We start from the raw sequence: 26,247 nt of genomic DNA on the forward strand, positions 1-26,247 counted from the left end.
AAACAAGATGCCCCATCTAAGCTGGTCCCAATTGCCCATATTTTTTACCATAACCCTGCAAATCTTACCATTTCAAGTGTTTTTTAAATGCTGTTCTTGTACCTGCCTCAACTACCTCCTCTGGCAGCTCATTCCACGCACCCACCAGCCACTGAATGAAAAAGTTGCCCCTCGGGTTCCTGCTAAATCTTTCCCTTCTCCCCTCTCACCGTAAACCTGTGCCCACTGTTCCATGATTCCCCTCCTCTCGGTAAAAGACTGTGCAAAAGAGTTGACCATAGGACAGTTGATGAAAAGCTTGGTCAGAATGGTAGGTATTATGGTGTAACAAAAATAAAGGCAAAGAGAGAGTCTATCGCTTAAGAGATGCAAGGATTGGAGGGGGACTGTGCAAATTTTGGTTTAGAATTGGAGGAACGTAGAAATCTCAGGGAGTCAAGGGCTGAGAAAGGAGCAAGGCCAAGAAGCAAACTTCATTCCAAGGGCGAGACTTAAAACTATTTATTATCTCCTTAACTAGGAACCAGCATCAGCTAAAAAACACAATGACAGACAAGACCATCATGCAAACCAACCTCCTTTCCATTGACTCCATCTACACCATGCAGCCTTGGCAAGGCCAGCAGCTTAATCAAGGACCAGTCTCACCTCGGTCACTCCCTCCTCTTCCCTCTCCCATCAGGCAAGAGCTACAGATGTGTGAAAATGCACACCTTCAGATTCAGGGACAGTTTCTTCCCAGCTGATTTTAGGCAACTGATCCTATCACCAACTAGAAAGCAGACCTGAGCAACCTTCTCCCTCATTGGAGACCCTAGGGCTATCTTTATTTGGACTTTACTGGACTTTCTCTTGCACTAAAAGTTATTTGCTTTAACGTACCTGTACACTGTGGACAGCTCAATTGTAATCACGTGTAGTCCTTCCGCTGACTGGTTAGCATGCATTAAGCTTTTCACTTTACCTCAGTACACGTGACAATTAACTAAACACACTATCCAGGTACATGTAACAATAAAGTACTATTGACTTTAACTAAAAACAGCATTAAGATACTCATTAACCCCAAATCAATATATCCTTCATGATAGCAGCTTTATCTCCCTTTGGGGAAAACCTACTCCTATTTTTCTGCCTGAGAAAGAACTTAATTTAATCGGGCAGATAATTATTTTTCAAACAAATACAAAGTACTCATAGCAACTCAATTAGTCACAAAGCACATTCCATACACCCATGTGAAAATGTTCCCCCTCAGGTTCCAATTAAATCTTTCCCCCCTCATCTTAAATAGACAATAGGCAATGGGTGCAGGAGTAGGTCATTCGGCCCTTCGAGCCAGCAATGCCATTCAATGTGATCATGGCTGATCATCCCCCAATCAGTACCCTGTTCCTGCCTTCTCCCCATATCCCCTGACTCCACTATCTTTAAGAGCCCTATCTAGCTCTCTCTTGAAAGTATCCAGAGAACTGGCCTCCACCACCCTCTGAGGCCGAGAATTCCACACTCACAACTCTCTGTCATCCTCTGTCGTAAACTGTTGTCCTCTGGTCCTTGATTCCCCTCCTCTGGGCAAGAGACTGTGTGTGTCTACTCGATCTATTCCGCTCATGATTTTGTACCCGATTGAAGTTGAACTATAAAATATTTGCAAAAGAATATATGGTAAAATAAAAATTTCTAGTAATCTTTTATTTGAATTATTGTACACGTGTTTTCACATTTTTCCACCGAAAAGTAGTAATTATGAAAATTGTAAATTTATTTCCATGTTGTGTAATAGCTGTGATTTTCAATATTTAAGTATTTTCATTCTCTTTAAACTCACCTGCCACTTGAGGGAGGTGACTCCAGTAGCAGACAAACTGCCTCAGAGTAAGATGCTACTCAGTTATTTTGTATTAATCTGGAGGCAACGTGTACAACAACAATAATGTGTATTTTAATAGCCTATGAACAGATTAGGTTCTGGTCCCATTATCCACCACCATAGCACATGCTGCCTGGATCGATTCTACATCAATCGATTTCACAGACATTTGTAGATAATTGAAGATAAAATAAATTGTCAGTTAACAAAAAGTCTTAACAATCAGTGTAAATTCCTCCCCCCAACACCCCCCACCCCCTCCCCCCGCTCCCCCACCAGCTCCTGTGTTTGAGTTTAAAAATGAAGCTGCCGTGACGCTGTAATGCCAACTTTCCTCATCGTGTGGCAGTAGAGAGCAGGGAAACAATGTGTAGGAAGGAAATGCTGGTTTAAACCGTAGATATGGACACAAAAAGCTGGAGTAACTCAGCAGAACAGGCAGCATTTCTGGTTGAAACAAATCCAATACCATAGTTTGGAAGTATCACATTTTCCATCAATGCCTATTTGCTTGAAAAATCAATGCAATGAAAATTGAAATCCTCTTAAGGAACATTTTGTTCATCCTTAAATATTGTCTTTCCATTTGACACTTTTCTCCCACTCGAGCAGCTGGTCCTGAAACTGAGAGACTCCTCAAATCCAGTTCCCGCTGTCCAGTTGAAGGTACCGATTGGTTCCGTTTCACAACATTTTCAGGCAATTTAGTTTAGAGGTACAGTGCGGAAACAGGTTCTTTGGCCCGCTGAGTCCGCACCAACCAGCGATCCCCATACACTTACACTACCCTACACACTGGGGACAATTTATAATTTAACCTATAAACCTGTACGTCATTTGAATGTGGGAGGAAACCGGAGCACCCGGAGTAAACCCACGCAGGTCATGCGGTGAACGCACAAACACTGTGCAGACAGTTCCCGTAGTCAGGATTGAACCCGGGTCTCTGGCACAGTAACGCAGCAACTCTACCCCTACACCACCGTGTCACCCCATGTAAGCTTCTCTCACAGCTACTCTGCATGAAAAAATATCACATAGAATGAAGCAACCTAGAGTGCAACAGGATGGATGTTTTAATCCTCCTGCTTCTACCCTGAGGTAATCAGAGTTGGAGGCGTGAAGTTTGTTGCAAACTTTATTTCAACTTATCACTCTCAGGTAGACAGGGTGGTGATGTTGGTGTTCGGCAAGCTTGCCTTCATCTGTCAGGGAACTCAGAACATGTGCTGGGATGTTGTGTTACAACTATACTAGTCGCTGTTGAGACCATAACGTCACAGTGGCGCAGCGGTAGAGTTGCTGCCTTACAGCGAATTCAGCGCTGGAGACCCGGGTTCGATCCTGACTACGGATGCTGTCTGTAGCGGGGATCGCTGGTCCATGTGGACCCGGTGGGCCAAAGGGCCTGATTCCGCGCTGTATCTCTAAACTAAACATATGGAATTATTGTGCACAGTTCTGATTGCTGAGCCGAGGGGTTTAGTTAAGAGATACAACATGGAAACAGGCCCTTCGGCCCACCAAGTATGCACCAACCAGCGATCCCTGTACGCTAGCACTACCCTACATGCTAGGGACAACTTAATTTTTACCGAAGCCACTTAACTTACAAACCTGTACATCTTTAGAATGTGGGAGGAAACCGGAGGACCCAGGGAAAATCCACGTGGTCACGAGGAGAACGAACAAACTCCGTACAGACCGCACCCGTGGTCAGGATCAAACATGAGTCTCTGGCGGTGTAAGGCAGCAACTCTACTGCTGCATCATCGTGGCGCTCCCAGAGGTGACCTTATAAGACATTTCGAAGATAATGAGGGAGGAAGATAGGGTTGATGGTCATAGTATTTTTCTCAGGGAATGGGAGTCCAAAATTAGAGGGCGTAGAGTTAAGGTGAGGTGGGAAAGATTAAAAAAAGATACAAGGGCATCTTAATCCACTCAGAGATGGGTATATAAAGGAGCTGCCAAGGAAGCTGTAGAACTGGATACAATTACAATGCTTATTAGCAATCTATTTTCTGTCTATAAACAATCTCCACCAAATGACTACCTCCAACAGAGGCAGCTGAAAGACAAAACTCAGGCTTCTATATACAGCACAATCCATAATTTATCTTGCAAATGAACCTTCGCAGTAAAATCTCTGGAGGAAAGGAATAGATGACGTTTCGGGTCAGAACCCTTCTTCAAACAAAAGGATGTGTCAGGTCAGTCTCTGTGGGTCCACAAAGACGATGGACCAACCAGATTCCAAAATCGTCAGATTCCAAAATCGTCAGATGCTGGACAGTTTATGCAACAATTTAAAAAAAAAGATACTTTCCATGTTATGTCTGATAATCTAAGGATAGCCCAAAAATGCTTTTGGAATACAGAAACAACTGCAGATGGTGGTTTATACCAGATAGGCACATAGTGCTGGAGTAAATCAGTGGGACAGGCAGCATCTCTGGAGAAAAAGGATGGGTGATGTTTCAGGCCAGGACCCTTCTTCAGGCTGAAGATTGAGTTTGAAGAAGGGTCCCATCACCCATCCTTTTTCTCCAGAGATGTTGCCTGGTCGACCCACAGAGTTACTCCAGCACTTTGTGTCTGCCTTTGTCTTGCTTTTGGAATACGCGTCCTATAAGCAAATACTGTTATCTTGTAGGTAACATGGCAGTCAACTTGGAGAGCAAACATCTATGATCAGCAAAGTGTCGTACTGTGATGCAGACTGTAGGGTAAAGTGGTGACCCTGAGGAGAACCCCTGACTCCTCCCAAGGGCCTTGAGATCCTTAACGTTCAAGAGAGCGTGCAGCATTCAAGAGGAGTGACATTCAGGGTCTTTGCACTCAAGATGAAGAAGCAGAATCTTCAAACTGAAGGCAAGACCAGTTTGACGTTTGAATAACAGCTTATACAATTTGTTTTAAAAAAAATGGAGACTCCTATTCGGGATAAATGAATGAAGATTCAATATGAGATTTCTCATTGCTGGCGAGGTGCACTACCCCAGGGAACTACTCACCAGTTTCAAGCAGTGACCATTTTATCTCAGTGCATTGGATCCTATAGGTTTATTTATTGTTCCTATAATACAAACATACCTCCGCAATTCAACACTGGATAAGAAGACAGAGGCTTGCGACTCTAACAGGTCTGTTTATGAATGGAATAGTGTTTTTACGAAGGGTTACCGGCACGTTTCTCACTCTTGGTATTGTCAATCGCCTGCCACACATGATGTCAGTAGTTCGTCTGTCTTTCTCTGTGGGGAGTGAGAGAGATGCAAGGACAGCCAGTGTCAGTACGTCACTGGGTTGAGGATGAAAAGCTTGTCCTCTTCCTTCCGAATCCATTTCATGAGTTTGGTGATGGCATTGACTGCCGCTACTTTGGTTCCCATTGGAGTAAAACACATGTAGAGTTCAAATCCATTCGTCACCTGCACAATGAGTAAAACACAAGGCGAGAGTTACAAAACAATATTTTCTCAAGACAGGTCCACCACCGATTTTCCGGCACCCTTGGTTCCACAGCCTTTCTGGATTATCCATTTTGCCGGACCGACAGAGGTCATGGACTCCGAGAGGAGTTGAACGGCACCGGAACGGTCCGTTTAGGCCACCGGGGGGCAAAGATACCGGCCTCGGAAGTCGGCTTCCACAGGAGTTCCCCAGCCCTGGCCGCAGCGGCAAATTGGAACTGCCGATAGACTGCGGAAGTCCCGATGAGGTCAAGATTGGCCGACACACCCGGCTTAGGCGCCACAATTTCAGGGGGGAGTTTCAGTGCGCTCTCCTAAATTCGTCCGGATTAAAGGAAATGTCGGATTCCACCAGTTGCCGGAAAACCTTTAGTTCAGTTCAGTTCAGTTTAGAGGTACAGCATGGAAACAGGCACTTCGGCCCACTGAATCCACGATGACCACTGATCACCCGTTCACACTGGTTATTCCACTACACACTTGGGCCAAGTCACAGAGGCCAATTAACTTACACACCCGCACGTCTTTGGGACGTGGGAGGAAACTGGAGTACCCGAAAGAAACCCACGCGGTCACAGGGAGAACATGCAAACTCCACACAAACAGCACCCGAGGTCAGGATTGAACCCAGGTCTCTGGCACTGTGAGGCAGCCACACTACCGCACTGCCACTGTGTTGCACAAAGCTTAAGATGTAACTTAAATCTTTCCTGTGGATTCAAGAGCTGCGATAGACAATTGCAGTATCGATCCAACTTCAAACACTGCATTCATCAGAAATTCATGTACCCACTCAAGAGATGCTTAAAGCTATTCGCAGAAGGTCTGATGTGACAATAGTTGCACGACTTCCGAGAAACAAAACTTGTGTCATTGCTCAATACAAAATCGTTGAGACAGTTTAAGATCAGGTGGGGAAAGAGTGGAATTTCACTTCTTTGCCTCAAGTTTAAGAAACTTTATTTCAATTAACAGCCTGACAAATTTCAGTAAAATATCTTTACTCGACAATCTTGTGTGTCATCCATTTATATGGAATGATTGTTAAATCTCCATTTGTTATTTCTAGATCTTTGGCATTATCAGTGTTTTTTTAAGGGTCTGGATCCAGCCCCTTAAAAGATGTTGATAATGCCAGAGGTCTGGAAATAACAGAAGAGTTTCTTGGACAATTCAATAATCTCTATGATCAGGGAGGACTGATGTTATCCTGTTAGACTGCTCTGTTGATCCCAGACCTATCACTATTACTATTTGGATTAGTGTCATCCAGCACAATTAGGAGATTCCAACAGATATCTGAAGGGATGGTCTTATTAAAGTGGGGATGTGTATCTTGTGAAGCGCTGGTGCAAGTCACCTGCTTCTCCCTGGGGGTAGTTTCATTTCTTACCCACGCCAAGAGATTCTCCCGTTCGCCTGCGTAATAGATGTACTTCAGAGGCCTTGCAGAGTTGTGAATGCGGCTGTACAAATACTGATACAGCTCCAGGAGTCGTTCCCGCTGCTGCTCACTTGTGTAAGGAGCCTCTACTTCAGGACTGGAAGAGGAAACAAAACGGATGTCATTGCTAAATATATAAAATTGTTGAGATCGATTATCAGGATGGGAAGCAATGAGATTTCTCTTGGTTTGTCTGAACATAAAACAGCACTGCTGAACATGTTTATGCTGAACATGATGCCAAATTAAACTGATCTCATGATCAATACATGATCTATATCCCTCTATTCCCTGCGTTCCATGTGCCAATCCAAAAGCCTCTTAAACGCCACGATTGTACCTGCTGCCACCACCACTACCCCAGGCTATGCATTCCAGGCCCGCACCACTTGTGTGTATAAAACTTGCCCCACACATCTCCATTAAACTTTCTCCCTCTCACCGTCCGGGTATGCCCTCTGGTGTTGGATATTTCCACCGGGGAAAAAAGGTTCTGAATGTCTACTCCATCAATGCCTCTTTTAACTTTATATACTTTGACCAAATCTCCCCTCAACCTCTGATGTTCCAGAGAAAACAATCCAAGTCTATCCAACCACTCCCCTCACCTGAACCCCTCTAATCCAGGCAGCATACTAAAGTTGATGACCAATTATTTTTTCCAACAAATTTCAATATCTTTCCTTCACTGGACAATTTTACATACCATCCATTTATGTGGAATGGTTATTTAGTCTTTGTTCCCTTCTCATTACATACAAAAAGATTTATTCAAATAGTTGCAGGGATGATGGCCTTGAGTTAAGTTGAGACTGGATAAAGTTAGGTTGTTCTTATTGGGGTAAGGAAGGTTAAGAGGAGTTTGGACAATGCTGGGAACACTCAGCGGGTCAGGCAGCATTTGTGGAGGCAAAGACAGAGTTCTAAAGTTGTTAAATTGCTTTACATTTGGATCTCCAGCATCTACAGTATTCTGCTTTTGTATGGCCCGTGTGAGGTTTGATCAGTGTACATGTGTGCAGATGCTGGTTTAAATCGAAGGTAGACACAAAATGTTGGAGTTACTCAGCAGGACAGGCAACATCTCTGGAGTGAAGGAATGGGTGGCGTTTCGTGTCGAGACCCTTGTTCAGTCTTGACCCAATCTCGACCACGGGTCGAGACTGAAGAAGGGTCTCGACCCAAACGCCACTCATTCCTTCACTCGAGATGCTGCCTGTCCCACTGAGTTACTCCAGCTTTTTGTGCCAATCTTTGGTTTAAACAAGCATCTGCAGTTCCTTCCTACACAACAAACAATGGTTAAATAGGTAGACATTACATCTATGCCCAGAACTCTGGGATAAAATTCCATAGTGACCAGATCCAAACAGCTAATGCTGGAACCACTCAGCAGATCAGTGGAGACAGAAACATTATGTTTAAAGTTAATAAATTGCTCGGTATTGCCTTTATTTTAAATTTGCAGCATTTGCAGTATTTTACTTTTGTATGGTTCAATCGAGGTTTCATTGGTGTACAGAATTGTTACTGGTTTAACTGGAATAAACAGAGGAAGGGTTTCTCATCAGATGGTGATACAAAGACCAGATAAATTAGATTTAAAATTGAATGCAAGGAGTAGTGATGGAGACAGACTCAGTTAGTGACCATGAAAGATAATTGCACAGGCACTTGAGAGTAAATCATGAATTTACATACACCCTGTGTGTCTTGTTATCCATTGTCTAGCCAATATTTATCTCCTACAATCACATCTTACAATCAGGACTGCTGGATGCCACAGGAAGAATCGCAAACTCCACACAGACAGCACCAGAAGTCAGGACTGAACTCGCATCTTTGGCACTGCAAGACAAGCCAGTGTGCAGCCCATCTCTGTGAAAGTGTCCGCTATTCTCTCTTTTACACCTCAATACACAATTAGTCAGCAGCCTTGCATTGAATCTAAAGTTCACCGTGAGGCAGCGGCTCCACTGTGCCGCCCTATAAATTAGAGCCTTAGACAACCAAGTTGGTGGCCACAATGCATACAGTACGTGAATCTGTTTCCATGGTTGTAAAGGGCCTGTCCCACTGTACGAGGTAATTCAAGAGTTCTCCTGAGTTTCCCCCGATTCGAACTCGGAGAATTACGGTAATAGCCGTTCATAGGTACTCGGGGCTCTCGTGGACATTTTTCACAGTACTGAAAAAACTTCATGAGTTACCGCGTTTCCAGAGTACCTGCCGTTAGCATTACGAGCCGCTACGAGACATCCACATGCTCCGATGTAACCGCTACGTACATTCTACGTACTTGCCATGAGTTTCTTTTTTTTTTTAAACTCGGGAGAGTTCTTGAATTACCTCGTACAGTGGGACAGGCCCTTTAAGCATTTGAGATCACGAAAGACACTATATAATTCCAAGTTAGTCTTTTACAACTTGAATAACTGGATTAATGGTGCATAAGCTCAGAGCATGCTCACCTGGTGAATAAACCCGAGCTTCTTGACTTGTAGATGAAGTGCCTCAGGTCTGGTATTCCCACTTGAGAAATGCTATAAGATGGAGTCTGCAGCTCCTCCAACAGCATCTGGAAAGTATTCCTCTTCTTCAGCCGCTCCAGGAATTTACTTTTGCAGTTTGAGATGGGAAAAAAGTGCTCCCTGTCTGTGGAGATGAGGAGCAAGCACAGGCTGTTGGCCTGATCAAGGTAGGAGATGTGGACATGAAAGAAACCATTGGAGTTGAACTTGGGTAGACATATCGGTGTCCAGACCTCTCCATCTCGGAAGGAGGTAGATGCGCTGATGAGGTTGAACAGAAGATGGAGATCGATGGGATGTAGAAACTGGTCCTTTTTCCTCACCAATGATACAAGTTGGTTCTGGGCAACCAGAATGGAGAAGACGAGGCTTTTGTCTTTGGCTTGCTGGAGGCTGCTGCTGATCATGTCCCTCACAGAAGAAGTCAATGGTAGACATCGCACAGCACACATAAGGAAGCTGGGATCCTTGTCCATCAGATTGAGGAGGTTATCTGTTATCCTCTCTGACCCCGAGAGCAAGCGGCGCAGATCGTAGTTCTTCTTCTGCTCAAAGATTCTGTTGAGCTGCGTTAAAGTCAGGAGACTGACTATTTGGTAGTAAACGTACAGAAGTTCTTTGGCCACTTCCTGCTCTGATTGGCGGGTGTGTGAGACTGCCACCATGATCAGAGGACTTCGACGGATAAAAACCACCTTGTAGCCCTCTGCTAAAGAGAAAAATAGACTTAGTCAACACATTCAGAGAAAATCAAAGGAAGGGGAGGATTATCAGTCCAGGGCCATAGTATAAATATTTCAGATGGATAAAAAGACTGCTCACCATCATCCCAACTGTTTACCAGCTGCCCATAACTAAAACGCTTATAGTCACAGAGTCCTGGAGAGATACAGCACAGAAACAAGTCTTTCGGCCCACTGAATCAACACTGATCATCAACCGCTCAATCCTACTTTAATCCCATTCTTTTTTTATTTTCTCTATATTCACAAGAACAATCCCAGATTCCCATAGTCACACCCGTCACAAAAACCAACCTCCCCGCCATTGACTCCCTCCCATCTACACTTCACGCTGCTTTGGCAAGGCCACCAGCATAATCAAGGACTAGTCTCAACCCCGTCGCTCCCTCTTCTCCCTTCTCCCATCGGGTAAGAGGTACAGAAGTGTGAGGACAGTTTCTTCCCAGCTGTTATCAGGCAACTGAAACATTCTATCAACAATTAGAAAGCGTTCCCGAGCTATTATCTATCTCATTGGAGATCCTCGGACTATCTTTAATCAAATTTTACTGAACTTTACCTTGCACTAAATGTTATTCCCTTCATCATGTATCTGTACCTGTGGATGGGTCGATTGTAATCATGTACAGTCTTTCCGCTGGCTGGCTAGCATGCAACAAAAGCTTTTCACGGTACCTCGGCACACGTGAAAATAGACTAAACTACCAATCCTGCACGTCTTTGAGATCTTGAAGCAGAAAAAAACCACAAGGATCCGGGAGCAGATAGCACCTTGACTGAGGTGCTCCCATTAACAGATGGTTCATGGATTGGGAACACAGAGAGGACAAACAGGGATATGAGGAGAAACTGTTTTTACTTAGAGAATGATTAAGGTCTGATTTCATTGCCTGTGAGGGCAATGCAAAAAGAAGCAACAACTGCTTTTTAAAGGGCAGGCACAAGAGAGAATGTGAGTGCTGTGGGGAAAGAACTGGAGGTTGGGATTGCTCTACCTGGAGTTGGCATCATCTCAATGGGCTGACTGGCCTCCTGAGCCATAACTATCCTATAATTTGCAACCCAAAGGTATGAACATTGAATTCTCCTATTTTAGGTAACTTTAGGTAATTCTCCTATTTTGGTAACTTACAAACACCAGCCCCCCCCTTTATTTTCACCCGCTCTCTTCTGCGCACACATTCCCCCCCCACCCCCCCCCCCCCCCCCCCCCCCCTTCTTCTTCCCCTTCCACCTGTATTTCATCCTGTGGCTTCACATTACATGCCTCTTTTCTCCTTAATACCTTTTCCCTTTTCGTCTCTGATCTTTGTATAACCATCCTCCTGCAGTCAAACCGCCCCCCCTCACTGTATCCACCTATCACTTTGCCCTAGCCTAACCTCTTTCCGTTTTCTCCTCCACCCCTCCAATCAGTCTGAAGAATGGTCCTGACTCGAAACATTGCCTTTCCATGTTCTCTGGATATACTACCTGACCCGAGTTAATCCAGCACTTTGTCTTTTATGTAAATCAGCATCTGCAGTTTCTTGTTTCGACAATTATATGACTCAAAGATTAGAGAACATTCTCTACAACAATCATTTCATTGGCAAGTTCGGATTTTTTAGTTTTAGTTTGGTGATACAGCATGGAAAGAGGCCCTCCAGCCCAGCCAATCCACGCTGACCATCAATCACCCGCACACAAATTCCATGTTATTCCATTTTTGCATCCTGCACATTAGAGGCGATATTAAGAAGCCAATTAACCTACAAAAATTAAACAGCCGCACCTCACGAATGAATACATTTTGTAAACAAATTCCCACAGTCACCCCCGATGCTATGGGTGGGATATGACTTCACCTGGAAAAGGCAAAGCTGTCATAAAGATGAATTAAACCAAACTCACCAGCATGGATGGACTTGATCATGTCTTTGGTTGCCTCAATGAAAGCAACAAGAGCCACCATCACTCCCGTCAAGGAAGAAAGAGCTTCCTCTGTCCCATAACGGGAATATATGGGCTTTCCAGCATCGCTGAAGACAAAGATGTGCTTGCGGTGCTGCTTCCATGAGTCGCTCGTTATGTCCTCCTCTTTGTCACTCAGCACCGACTCTCTGCGCGGAGGCCCAGACGACACCTCGCCCTCCGCATCACTCTCTCTGATCTCCTTGTTGACATCCATCGCCACGCCCGTCAGCTGCGTGCTCAGCTCATTGAAATCTTTGCTGATCTCTTCGATTTGGGATTGCTCAGTGTCTCCCTCGTCGGCGCTATCCAGGCACCTCTTCACCTCATCGTCTGCCGTTAGGTCTTCGTAGGACCTTGTGTGGACAAACATTGCACTCTCCTGTCCTGCACCTGGATAAGAAGTGTATAAAAATAAACCATTCTCCTTGTCACCAATGACATGTGGCAGGCATGAATAATGACCGTGTGAGTGAGAAGGTTCAAAGGTTTGTTAGCTATAGAATAACCTCTCCAGGAATGAGATAATGGTTGTCATGGTTTATATGATTTGTATAGAAAAATAGACACATGGAACAAGAAATTGTTTCATAATAATGCATTGATATGTCTTTAGACTAGACTTCAGAGATAGAGGCCCTTTGGCCCACCAGAGACTAGCATGATCCTACATGTCTTGTTTAGATCCTAAAAGCAGGGCCCAAGATACAATGCAAAAAAAATGCAGCAATGAATATGCATCATAAATCTAAGTGTATGTAGGATTAAGATAATAATTTGCAATGCAACTGTGGATTTGACGGCTACTGAATGTTTTGGAGTAAGTTCCAAGGCTGGAGAAAAAGCTCCTGTTAAAGGGCATTTCACATGAATAGCAACATCCTGCATTTACATATTGCCGTTAGTGTCCAGGGCATTTCAGGACACTAGGACAATTTGACGTGCCTGTATTCTTTTTAAATGACGAGAAAATGTGTTGATGGGGAGGTTGTTAGGTGCTTTACAAGGGATCGAGGAAAAATTAAGTTAAGCCTAGGTCAGGCAATTGAGTATAAAAGTCAGGAAGACTGTTGCAAATTTGTTAGGCCGCATTTGAAGTATTGTGCGCAGTTCTGGTCGCCCCATTAGGAAGGATGTGGAGGCTTGGTGAAGGTGCAGAAGGGGTTTACCAGATTGCTGCCCAGATTGGAAGGAGTTAGCTATAACGAGGGGTTCGACAAACTTGGATTGTTTTCTCTGGTGCATCGGAGGTTGAGGGGAGTCCAGAAATATATAAAATTATGAGAGGCGTGAATGGGGCGGCAAGATGGCGCAGCTGTAGAGTGGTTGTCTTACAATGCCAGAGACAAGGGTTCAATCCTAACTGCGGGTGCTGTCTGTACAGAGTTGGAACGTTCTCCCTGTGCCTGTGTGGGTTTTCCCCGGGTCCTCCGGTTTCCTTCCTCACTCCAAAGGCGTACAGGTTTGTAAGTTTTGGTGATGATCGTAAATTGTCCCTAGTGTGTGAGATAGTGCTAGTGCACAGGGATCACTGTATCTCTCAACTAAACAGGGTGGTAAGTCAGAACCTATTCCCTCACGGTGGAATTGTCAAGGACTATAGGGTATAGCTTTAAAGGGAAAGGGTAAAGTGTATAGGTGTTTTGGCCTTTTGACCATTTTCAAACCTGCTTCAAAGCATATAAGTTTCATTGACCTTTGATGAGGAGTAGCACAGGATGGCATAAATCAAAATAGCCTTTAGAATCAGGTATTATTGCACCACAACATGTGGAGAGTTTTCAGTTGCTGGACAATTTTCATAGTTGAAAAACAGATTTTTAACTCTACCTACTTAAGCTTCGTAAATTCTCTGTTTCACCCCTTTTCCTAGCTCCAGCTAAGGAGGATGGAGGACCAGCCTAGGAGGCCCACTTGCCCGCCCATAGTTGAAGGAATCGAACGGAGGGCCAGTAACCAGACCGGCTGCGGGGGGGGTGGGGGGGGAGTTCGCGGCCTCAACGGTGGAGTGGGCCACTGGAGACCCTGCAACAGCCTGGGACTCGGCTAGACTGGACTTTGCTCCAAGAGGCTGAACGCGTGGACATCATGGCTACGCTTGGCCAGGCCGATCCCACAACGTTGCCAGGACAACAGGCCTTTATGGTCAGGTCAAAAACCCTGCACTTACAACAAATGTTACCTGAAAATGGCGCTAAAAACTAGCGACTCTGTATACTGTATCGGTGTACTACTGCTGTACACTTATACGTTAACCAAGATGTATCTAAGTGCTTATGTATAGTATTACTTGTACTGAACTTTATGCAAAAGCAAATTCCACTGTACCCTGGTAAATGTGACAAATAAAGTACCATTGAACCATTGAGTTATTACCTGGCTCCGTGCCTTCCACCAGTCCTGGGGTGGGACTCTCCGATCTGTTACCACGCTGCAGCTCAACAGGGACCAAGGAGCCATTGACCTCCCAAGACACTTTCCGGTTGTGAACATCGGCCTCCATGTTCTCACTCCTTGGATGACTGTAAGTATGCAAATAGACAATTAGCTGTTTAGGGGAGAATCTATTTACACTAAATAATGGACAAGTAAGACCTGGAGAGGTCAGGCCTCCTGAGTTGGAAGGTTAGCACATTGGACCATGGAACTGGTTGAAGATGATCTTATACCACTCTAATCTCTTCTATAACTCAGCATTATACCAGAGATTAAATTTTGCTGTGTAGATTTTCTGATACATTTCCTGGCAAATCCACTCCAATGTAATTAATTGGAGGTTAAATACCATAAGACATATGCGAATTAGGCCATTCGGCCCATCGAGTCTACTCCACCGTTCAATCATGGCCAATCTGTTTTTCCCTTTCAACTCCATTCTCCTGCCTTTTCCCCATAACCTGTAACACCCTCGCTAATCAAGAATCTGACAATCTCCGCTTTAAAAATGCCCAATGACTTGGCCTCCACCGCCGCCTGTGGGAATAAATTTGCTACCCTCGGGCTAAAGAAATTTTTCCTCATCTCTATTTTCTATTTATATGTCTTGGAATATTGAGATCCAAGGTCCCAATAAAAAATGTCTGGCTTTACATTAGTTTTCATTGAGATTGGATATTACATTAGTTATGTTAATAGACAAACACTTAATTAACTTCTACAGTAATAAGAATTACTGACTGAGAAGCATGTGCTTGATGCCACCTCTTGTGGATTATAACAACTTTATTTTGACAAAATTAGGTATGACAGACTGATCAATGAAGTTAAAGCCCATGGGATCCAAGAAGAGTGGATTCAAAACTGGCTCCATGGCTGAAGTAATGGATAATAGATGATGGGCAATTTATGACAAATAGTCTGTTAACCGTTGAGTTTCATGGGGCTCTGTATTCACACCATTGTTTTTGTGATACGTAATGATGATTTAAACTTAAATGTAGGGGGTATGATAAAGAATCTTTCCTGATATGTTATTGTTAGTGAGAACAAGAGATTTAAACTGTAAGAAAATGAATGGTATAACAGAATGTTAATTATTAAGAGGAAATTTGAATCAGGATGACACAAGTGGTACAGCTAGTGGTGCTGCTGCCTCACAGCTTCAGAGACCCCGGTTCAATTCTGGCCTCAGATGCTGTCCATATGGAGTTTGCACGTTTCCCCCAGCGACCACATAGTTTTGTCACATAGATGCTCCGGTGAAAGAAGAAGAGTTGCACAACTAAAAGTGGAATGGACCGTTTGTTTACGTGAAAAGGTTGGAACATTCTAGGCTTGTATTGACTGGAGCTTGAGAAAACAGAGCAAGTTATGACCCAGTTCTGCGATGTTGAATTAGGCTGGCCAGCTTTGGCAGCACCGCAGTAGAGCTGCTGTCTCACACCGTCAGAGACCCGGTTTTAATCCTGAGCATGGGTGCTGTTTGTGCAGAGTTTGTACATTCTCCCTGTGATCGCATGGATTATCTCCGGGTGCTCCCAAATTGCAGAGATGTGAAGGTTTGTAGGTTCTGTAAATTGTCCCTAGTGTGTAGGACGCGAAAGTGGGATAACATGGAAATAGTGTGCAGGTGATCAATGGTCGGCATGGACTCAGTGGGCCGATGGGCCTGTTTCCATGCTGTATCTCTAAACTAATAGCTCTGTAAATTATTTAATAGTTTAATAGTCCTACAAACTACCAACAAAACAATAAAATTATTTCTAGTTGCAGCGTAACAGGCTTGTAAATGCAATACACACTGATAAAAATACACAAAATTCAATAAACAAAAAAAATGAGCACAAACAGAATTGGCCAATTGGTCTCCATCTGTCTTGTAAATTGTTCACAATTACATAAGGTTATTCCATCAGCTTAAATTTTTGTTAGTGAATAATTGACTGTAGTTACATCTTGCTTAAGAGGGACAATAATACCATAATATTACCACAAAGTGAAACTATTAACCTGGTTCCTGTTGCAAATTCGAAGCATTTAAAATATTCTTTTGATCTGAATTATACACAAGATATCTGTAGTGGTAGGCTTAATGAGTATCAAATTGCTTTTACCTCAGAAACTGTCACAATATTACAAGGTGTGGTATTGTGATGTACAGGAAGGAACTGCAGATGCTGGTCTACATTGAAGATAGACACAAAATACTGGAGTAACTTAGTGGGACAGGCAACATCTCTGGAGGGAAGGAATGGGTGACGTTTCGGGTCTAGACCCTTCTTCAGAGTCTGAAGCTAGTATCTTTGGCCTGAAGGTGGGTCTCGATCCGAAGCATCACCCACACCTTCTCTCCAGAGATGCTGCCTGTCCCACTGATTTCGTCTAGTATTTTGTGTCTATCTTTGGTATTGCGATGTACTTGTATATGTTGCCCTAATAATAAAGAAGGTAAGTAATCTGGAGAACACAATCTCAAATTCCATCTCTCCCTGGATTGTGGCCTCCACCAGGGACACTAATTGATTTGTCTCTTCCTTCTCCAGAATGCAAGAACATTCAAGGAGTGTTACATCTAAGACCAGGATCTTAATACCAGCCAAAGATTGGAAGTGATGAGTTCCTAGGTTGATTAACAAAATACAACACTAACTGGTGCCTTTGGGAATGTTGACTTTGAGACGCGGCATGGTGGCCCAGCGGTAGATTTGCTGCCTTTCAGTGCCGGAGATCCGGGTTCAATCCTGACATAGGGTAGTGTCAGTATGGTGGGATCGCTGGTCGGCACAGACTAGGTGGGCCGAAGGGCCTGTTTCTGCGCTGAATCTCTAAATTAAACCCTGCAGGTACATCCTAGATCACTCCCTGAACAATGCAGAGCCACTCGGGAAAGGCCGAGCGTGCTTCTGACAAGCTGTTATCACATCTCACTATTCCCAATGTGCAACTTCTATTTATAAGTATATTTTGTGTGCACTTCTAATAAATAATTTTCAAATTGAAAAGCTATTAACACAACCAACAGCAACAAAACTCGGTAGATACTTCAACGTGGGCAGTGTTATTATAATCTATTGGTGGAGGATATGTTCCTGTATTTGTAATTATGGACAGAAAACAGGATTTATTTGCAGGCAACACTCACACAGACCTCCTGCCCTTCAGATGGATAAAGGATGAAACAAGTTTATTGAAATGTAATCTGTGTTAAAAAAAATAGAAAAGATGATTAAACAAAAGACATAGATACAAAAGTCAAGGTGTGTTAATTTTATAACAACAACCTTTAAAAGACATTTGGGCAGGTTAATGAATAGCAAAGGTTAAGAGACATATGGGCCTAATATGGGTCAATGGGACTAGCTTGGATGGGGCTTGGTCAGCATGAATGAGTTGGGCCGATGGACCTGTTTCCCTGCTGTACGCCTCGTGTGACACATACACACTTCATAAAGCCAGCTGAAGTCATTTCCATCCATAGGGTTACAAATTGTGATTTACACTAAGCAGATGGATGAGTGATGGCAGTGTTACTTTTCTACTATCTACACCATGCAGTCAATGCAATCCTGGCCTTTTCCAATGGCCGTTTTCCACAGTGTCGTGAAGGTACCAGAAAGTTGCTTTTGGCCCAATCATTTAAAAATATTGGCAGCCAAGAAATGTTTGCTTGCGAGAACACCCTCTATATCAACTGTAACCGAGGAGATATCCCTGATATTACTCACAGCTGAAAAACAGTCAGTCAATGTCACTAACTGTTACAAGGAAGTAAAGTGTCCAACCCTTTGCCCCTTGGATGTGATCAGGGAATTTTTGGATTACTAAAAGCAAAATGAATCAATTATTAAACTTTTGCCCCTTGGATGTGATAAGGGACTTTTTGGATTACTAAAAGAGAAATGAGTCAATGATTACAATGAGTTTCAGAGTGACTGATCAGTAAATGTTGATGAGTTTAGATACAGCAAAATTGCTTATACTATATCCGTTGGGGCATTTATCGATTGGGACCAATACCACGTTTTGGTGGGTGAAAGAGTTATGCAGTACAGAAATGTTAACAGCATAGAAAATTAATTTATTTATCTGTGTTGGATGACCATCTATGATATTGGCTCAGCTTTTTTTTTCCCCCTCTGGGAGTACACACTGTGCTCAGCCTAACCTGCTCTGCATATCTTCCTGGTCTGCAGTTTGCAATTCCAAGTCTTATCTTTTTTTGCTCATGGTTCCAGCATCTGCGGTTTCATGTGTTTCCAGCCATTTATCTATGTTCTTTTATCTTTGTTCTCACTCTCTAACTGCTCCAATTCACTCATTGACCAGATAACACTGTATAACAGCTTATCCCTACGGTCACCCAGTTTTACTCGGCACCCTATTCTATCCCCACCCTCCCTGGTGCTTAACAAGTTACTTTTCTCTCCTTCCCGGTTCTGAAGAATGCTCTCTGTATGGAGTATTTTCGTTCTCCCCGTGACCTGCGTGGGTATTCCCGGGAACTGCAGTTTCCTCTCACACTCCAAAGACGTACGGGTTTGTAGGTTAATTGGCTTCAGTAAAATTGTAAATGTAAATGATCCCTAGTGTGTAGGATAGTGTTAGTGTATGGGGAGAGGGGGGGGGTCGCTGATCACTCAGACTCGGTGGCCCGATGGGCCTGTTTCCCCCCTGGATCTCTAAACTAAAACTAAACGGGTGAAATGTTCATTCTGTTTCCCTTCCCACAGTGGCAGCCCAAGCTGCTGAGTGCTTCCAGCATTTTCTGTTTTTATTTTAGATTTCTAGAATCTGCTGTATTTTATTTCCATAGTTTTGAGGTTGTTACGAAAAGGGTTAGATGAGGATGGTTGGGGGCTAGAACACTCTGCCTGGAAAGGTGGTAGAAACAGAAATCGTCGCAACATTTTAAAAGTGGCTGAATACAAACACAAAGAGCCGTGACTTGCAATATTATGGATCGAGTACAGAAAGGTTGGATTACAACACAAAGCTCTTTTTCTGCTGACTTGACACAATAGAACAAATGTCATAAATTTCCCAGTATACCAAAAAATTTCCCCCACCTGATTTATATCCCTTCAAGTCCAAAGGTTTGGCCTTGAAAACCCTCCATGACTGATCACAATAGCCCTCAGCGCAGAGGGGCAATGATTAGTGATGTTACTTCAGATAGCTGGATTTAATACTGATCTTGGGGACTGTCTGCGTGTAGTTTGCATCTTTTCCCTGTGACTGAATGGGTTTCCTTGGGTGCTCAGGTTTTCTCCCACATTGCAAAGTGCTGGTTAGCAGGCTACTGTTGGATGGGAATGGGAATAATTGGTGGGGTGGAGGTGGATGCGGGTGAGATGAGTGTAGGACGGTTGACATAAATATAGTGAGCCAAAGGGCCTGTTTCTCAGCTCTAACATTTTAACAAAAGGACTAAAAGCCAAACATTCAAAATCCATTGACTAAATAAATTTCTGCTTCATCTCAGAGCTAACCATCCGACTCCATCAGGCTATGTCCTCTCATTTGAAAGTTATACATCACCTCAGTTTTCCATTTGCATAAGGAAATGATAGGTACAACATTGGTTTTCTGCCATCCTTTGTTCCAGAGCCTTGCCGGATTATCCATTTTGCCAGGCCGACAGTAATAATAATTCAACAATACACCTCTGACCCATGAATTATCCCCCTCCCGTGTCTTTAAAGTGCTATGGACGGCAAGAAACTTAAATAAAGAATTACCAACTAACAAAAAAAGTAAATAATTAACTCTTTCAGGATGGAAGCACACGTCCAAAAGAACATGCGCTACACACAATGCTCTCGTAATTCTGTCCAGATAAAAGGCGGTCAGAAATAGGTGATGTTTCGGGTCAAGACCTTTCTTCAAAGTCAGCCCTGACTCTTAGTCCGAAGAAGGGTCTTGGCCCTAAACGTCACCTATTTATTTTCTCCAGAGATGCTGTCTGACCCGCTGAGTTAATCCGGCTATGTGTCTATTTCCAGCTAACTATCCTCGGTACACGTGACAAACTAAACTAAACTGCTGAATACTTCCAGCGCATGGCATTTTATTTATGATGTTCAGAAATCTATATCTATAATAAGCATTATTTCAAATGAATTAATTTTGAATAATTCAAATAAAATCTATGTATTCCAACTTCACTCTTCTTTCCCAAGTTAGTTGCAAAGACAGCAATGTATAAGAGGTCCCATAACCACCTCAATAAAAAAGGCAATCTCCACCCTGCAGGATCACAGAATCATAGTGCCTGAAGTCCACTAAAACAACTTGCACGACAGGACTCAAAATATACTAGTACACAAAATGCTGGTGGAACTCAGCAGATCAGACAGCATCTGATGAGGAAATGGAGAGGTTGTGTCTCAGGTCGACCACCTTCTTCAGATTCGGAGAATAATTTAAAAGGGTCCCAACCCAAAATGTCACCTATCCATTCCGTCCACAGGTGCTGCCTGATCCGTTGAATTACTCCTGCACTTGGTGTTTTACTCAACACTCTCCTACACTCTTACACACTTCCTTCTGTCACTATCAACGGAAGCATATTCATGTTACACTCAATTTAATGCCCTTCTTGCCATGCTTTTCCCATGTCATTAACAATACCACCTCATACAGACAAAAACCTTGGTGGGTTACGGGAATTGAGAGCATGAATGGAATAATATACATGGATTATATAAAGATCAACACCTGCTTAAATTAACATGTAACCAACTTGTTATTTTGAGCACACAGAACTTTTTTTGATATAAAATGCACCAATGTAAATGTTATCATCTTGACAGAAAAAACCTGTTTCCATAGGCACCTAAGTCGGTCAATAGAAGTCACAGATTTACATACATTGGCAGATAAAAATGGAATGGGGAGGAAGGGGAATTTTACTTTAAAAGCATAGTAAGTTGGTGTGATTTAGAATACACTGCCAGAAAAAAGGCAGATCCAATTGTAACTTCCAAAAAGATTTTCATAACTGTTGGCAAGAGGCGAGAGGGGCGGTCCAATGAAAAGGAGAAATGGTGCCAAACCAAAGAACATAGAAATGTACAGCCTTCAGGATCCGGTCTGAAGGGTCTCGCCCCAAAACATCACCCATTCCTTCTATCCAGAGATGCTGCCTGTCCCGCTGAGTTACTTCAGCATCTTGTGTCTATCTTCGGGATCAGGCCTTTCAACCCGCAATGTCTGTGCTGGACATGATGCTTTATCTCAGTGGAAGGGGAATTCAGACCGAACCAATACAGTAAAGTGTTCAAGTTCCTACACACTGGTGTAAGGATTCAATCCTACCCACTAATGGATTACTACATGAGGTTATTGTATTAAGAACCGATCTCAACTTCAACTGTCTAGCCAAATTTTCAATTCGGGTATTTCCCACACAGCCCGTGAGTGAACATTTAAGGTAAGAGCTGAATCACCCACGCATAACTTCTATTTGAAGGTTATCGTTGCTCCCACTTCCCCCGTATCAAATCTGTCCCCCTAAACCCGACAATAGCCAACATTATCACCTCCGTGCAAGAAGCACAATCAGGCTGATAGGGAGATGTACAATCGCTGGCTCTCTTCACCAATTCCTCCCCCGGCCCCATTTCTCCTCCCCTCTTCACACCACACGTGCAAATTGCATTTTATTCAAAGAGCATGCGGATAATTATCATGGTTCATTTTTTTGGTGATTTGTGCTTATGGGATTATCTTCAGTGACGAATCGATTTCGAACAGGAAACAAATACAGTAATATGTTTTAAAGGAAGTTCCAACCTCCTCCGTCCCCACCATATCGACTATTAATTATTAATTCCTGATGAGAGCATTTAATTAGACAATACAGTCGGTACGCTTACACTAACCTGCTCAATCTTCAGGCCTTTGTGCTGCAGTGCCTGAGAGGAAGGGCAGAGATGAAAAATGTTACTATTATTATTCACTCTGTTCCTGTGCTGCCCCTTGCTTCCCCGCTGCGTTACTCGGGCTGTTTATTGCACGGCATGCTCGCCCCCCACTCCCCCCGGTCCTTCCTTTGCAATGCGTCCAGTCCAGGGTGACGTCTCTTCCCCCCCCCCCCCTCGGGAAACTTCTTCCTTGCATCACAGAGGTCAACACCAATATCGCAATGAGGAAGAGCCTCTCTTTCCCCCCCCTCCGCCCCCGCCTTCTGCAGCGGTTAGCTGGGACTTGTAGTCCACAACCGCACGCCATTCACTCGAAACGTCAAGGGACGTTCTCGACCGACCCGTTTCTTGACCCATATAGGTTTAATATAATCACTGCATTGTGGACCCGTCACTGGACCCGTATCATATAAAAGCTTCTTCGCACAAAGAATGTTTGGGAATCCCTTCTCCAAAAGCTCCGAGCCTAAATGGGCTGATTGAACACGGGTAGGAAATAAAATTAGGAAAGAGAATTGACTTGCAAACGAGCTTTGATCTAATTAGTTCTATTCCTAATATTATCTCCATCATTTCAAACCTAATTGACACCCCACATGTCTGGCTTTCTGAACCCAAGCATTATTTTTTTGAAGAAAGAGACACACAAGTGACTGCAGATGTAGGAAATCGTACCCGAAGAACAAACCGCTGGAGGAGGAATTCTTTTCTTGAATCTGTTCTGCAAGTTATCCCATACCGGCTACGATAGTCCCATAAAAACCATTGATTTGACACCATAAATGGAGCACACTATTCGATACATAATACCTGACGACTTGAGGGTAGTTTTCTCACTTGCTTATTCTAATTTGGAGCAGCCACGTAAAGCAAAATAACATTTGTTCAGGTCACAACCCCTTTCTTTACCTGAAATGGCTGGAAGTTCCTGGTGCAAATGCAAGCCAATCTCTCAACAGTATCAGTACAGATACTGCACATTGACCCTTCAGATCATTGGCTTTCTTAGAACCCTTTCACACCCAAAAACATAAAGTACATGTACATTTCTCATAAATTCTATGACAGTGAAAAGAAAAATACAGCCAAAAACAAGGCATGATCGCAAAACATAATTAGGGAACAAGCCTTATCGTTATGCAAGAGGTGGTTTGTGATGTTCTGTTACCTAGATAGGATTACAGTTGTGCAGTTTGGTTCAAGAACCTGATGTTTGTAGGAAAATAGCTGTTTACTACACCTGGTGCTGTGGGACTTCAGCCTTCTGTACCTCTTGTCCAACAGTAGCAAAAGAGGACATGGCCTGGATGGTGGGTGTGCTTGATAGATGCTGCAGGCTTGGGGAAGTGCCTCATATTGGTGTTGTCGATGTTGGGGAGGGCTGTGCCCATGATGGACTGGGCAGTCCACCACTCTCTGTGTGGTTTAAAGTTCCCGTGTGTATAAATATTTCCCGTAAACGACAGGAATTGAAGTGATAATAGAAGATTATTATTTTCAGTGAATAATATCACTTTTAAGATTCACCATTGGCAATGAAGAAATTTGTTTCCAAACTCAGTTACAACCAAAGAGGAAGCTTATTTCTTGCACAAAAAAATGAAAGCACATCTAGTAATTGTTTGCGATTAAAATCAGGAAAAGGAAATTGCCACAAAAGGCCCGATGTGCTTTTTAAATCAAGATATAGGGGAGAATAATGAGAAATGTATTTGTTCATCACAAACAACATTGATGAAGATAAATTGAGGACTATTCATATTAATGTGGTGGGAGTCCCTTGATAATTCAGCTCTTATAACTTATGAACTCATAAATGTAGTTAACACTGTGGGTGGGGGAATATATGCCCTCAAAATGCCGGTTCAGACAGAAGTGCCACATGTGTGATTTAAAAGGCCACATTACCAGAGCCAGTTGGCATCAAGTGGAAGTACTGAGCAAACAAAATGAAAGTAAGAAATTAAAGGAAGACACTCAAAAATTTCTGAAGTTTTCACCTCTCACCAAGTGAAGGAAGCATGTAAAAATAGTGTTAGAGAGGTAGAGTTTACAATGAAATCAGTGCTTTAAATGGTTTTCCTTTGACTTCATAAAGGTCTCAGTGGCAGAGATGTACACTTGAGCTTGAGTTTCTTTCCTGAAACTGTATCCCATTGCCACTGATAATATATTTGCAGTTTTGGCTGGAGGGCAGCAGTCCACTAAGTTGGACGACAACAAAAACCGTTGGAGGGGCAGTCTACAAGGGATTGTTCATGTTTCACCAACTAGCCTTCACAGCTTTGCTTGCACTTGTGGCCTTTCAGAAAACTATGGAGCTCTAGGGTGTTTAGGCAAATACCTGCAGAGTTTGGAAGTGTTGGCCTACCTTTTCCATTCAGCTTAGCTTTTTAGAAGTGTACGTCCTTGGCACAGAACATGAAGTTGAACGAATGTGATAAATTCTTGCCAATTATAGTAATACTCTTACATCCATTGCATCAATTGCTACAAAAGGAAGTGAGGTGGGTCGAAGCTCGTGAAAATCCTTTTGTGCATTCCAATCATTTTAACTGATATGCTGGTCCATTGAACGGAGAGGTAATACAGTATGATCTTGTGATGCATCACCTTATGGTATCATTGCTATAGTGTCCCATTAATCAGAAGACCAGTCTGAAATGACAGGAGGGTTATGTCCAGAACATTGACACCAACAAAGAGTTCACTTTGCATTTCTGGATGTTACTTCAGCATTTACACTGATCACAAACTCCTAACAATCCCGCTCAATTAATTGAATTCAATTAGGGCGGCATAATGGGGCAACGGTACAGTTGCTGTCTCACAGCGCCAGAGACCCAGGTTCGATCCTGACTATGGGGAATGTCGGCACAGAGTTTGTATGTTCTCCCTGTGGGTTTTCTCCAGGTGCTCCAGTTTCCTTCCACATTCCAACGACGTCGAGGTTTGTAGGTTAATTGGTTTTGGTAAGACTTAAAATGGTCCCTAATGTGTAGGTTACTGTACGGTGTGATCACTTGTCAGTAGATCGTAGAGCCTGTTTCTGCACAGTATCTCAAAAGTCTAAAGTTTCATTAAATGGTTTCCCTTTGAATTCAATGATGTGCTTCAAACTTGTGAACATTCAAGCATTCTATTGCTTGCAAATCTGAGGGACTGTGTGCATTGTCTTATGCCATGCTTGTGTGTACTCAATAGTCAATAGTCAATTTAATTGACAACTCACAGCAAAAGAGAGCATCACATGGAAGTCAGATGCTCTACCAGAGAGGGAAGAACTGCAGCAGATCTCAAAGGGTTTCTTAAATAATGTTGAACTAAGTAGGAGATTAAAGATTAGTAATGTTTGTAATTCATGCAGCAGTATACAGTGCCCTCCATAATATTTGAGACAAAGACCCATCATTTATTTATTTGCCTCCGTACTCCACAATTTGAGATTTGTAATAGAGAAAAAAAAAATCACATGTGGTTAAAGTGCATATTGTCAGATTTTAGTAAAGGCCATTTTTATACATTTTGGTTTCACCATGTAGAAATTACAACAGTGTTTAAACATAGCCTCTCCATTTCAGGGCACGCTAATGTTTGGGACAGAGCAATGTCATGTAAATGAAAGTAGTCATGTTTAGTTTTTTTTTGCATATCCTTTGCATGCAATGATTTCTTGAAGTCTGCGATTCATGGACATCACCAGTTGCTGGGCGTCTTCTCTGGTGATGCTCTGCCAGGCCTGTATTGCAGCCATCTTTAGCTTAAGTTTGTTTTGGGGGCTAATCTGCTTCAGTTTTATCTTCAGCATATAACAGGCATGCTCAATTGGGTTCAAATCAGGTGATTGAATTGGCCACTCAAGA

General features: G+C 43.1%; 1 protein-coding gene across 3 annotated transcripts; it reads right to left on the reverse strand.

Annotated features, from left to right (window-relative positions):
• Positions 1 to 1,692: 1,692 nt before the first annotated feature.
• Positions 1,693 to 22,547, reverse strand: mon1a (MON1 secretory trafficking family member A). 3 transcript variants are annotated; one of them, XM_055648054.1, is made up of 6 exons: positions 22,343 to 22,547; positions 14,397 to 14,542; positions 11,961 to 12,413; positions 9,265 to 10,030; positions 6,743 to 6,890; positions 1,693 to 5,307 (listed from the first exon to the last, which is right to left on the reverse strand). In XM_055648054.1, exons 2-6 carry the CDS (start codon positions 14,521 to 14,523, stop codon positions 5,167 to 5,169), a joined length of 1,635 nt encoding a protein of 544 aa, XP_055504029.1. In that variant the 5' UTR covers positions 14,524 to 14,542; positions 22,343 to 22,547; the 3' UTR covers positions 1,693 to 5,166. The 3 variants fall into 3 exon arrangements, with proteins under 3 accessions (XP_055504029.1, XP_055504027.1, XP_055504028.1); XM_055648052.1 differs by having other exon boundaries at positions 9,265 to 10,033; positions 22,343 to 22,546; XM_055648053.1 differs by lacking the exon at positions 22,343 to 22,547 and adding an exon at positions 17,602 to 17,643 and having other exon boundaries at positions 9,265 to 10,033.
• Between the last annotated feature and the right edge of the window lie 3,700 nt (positions 22,548 to 26,247).

This window comes from Leucoraja erinacea, chromosome 16, assembly GCF_028641065.1.
Source record: "Leucoraja erinacea ecotype New England chromosome 16, Leri_hhj_1, whole genome shotgun sequence".
Taxonomy (NCBI): Eukaryota; Metazoa; Chordata; class Chondrichthyes; order Rajiformes; family Rajidae; genus Leucoraja; species Leucoraja erinaceus.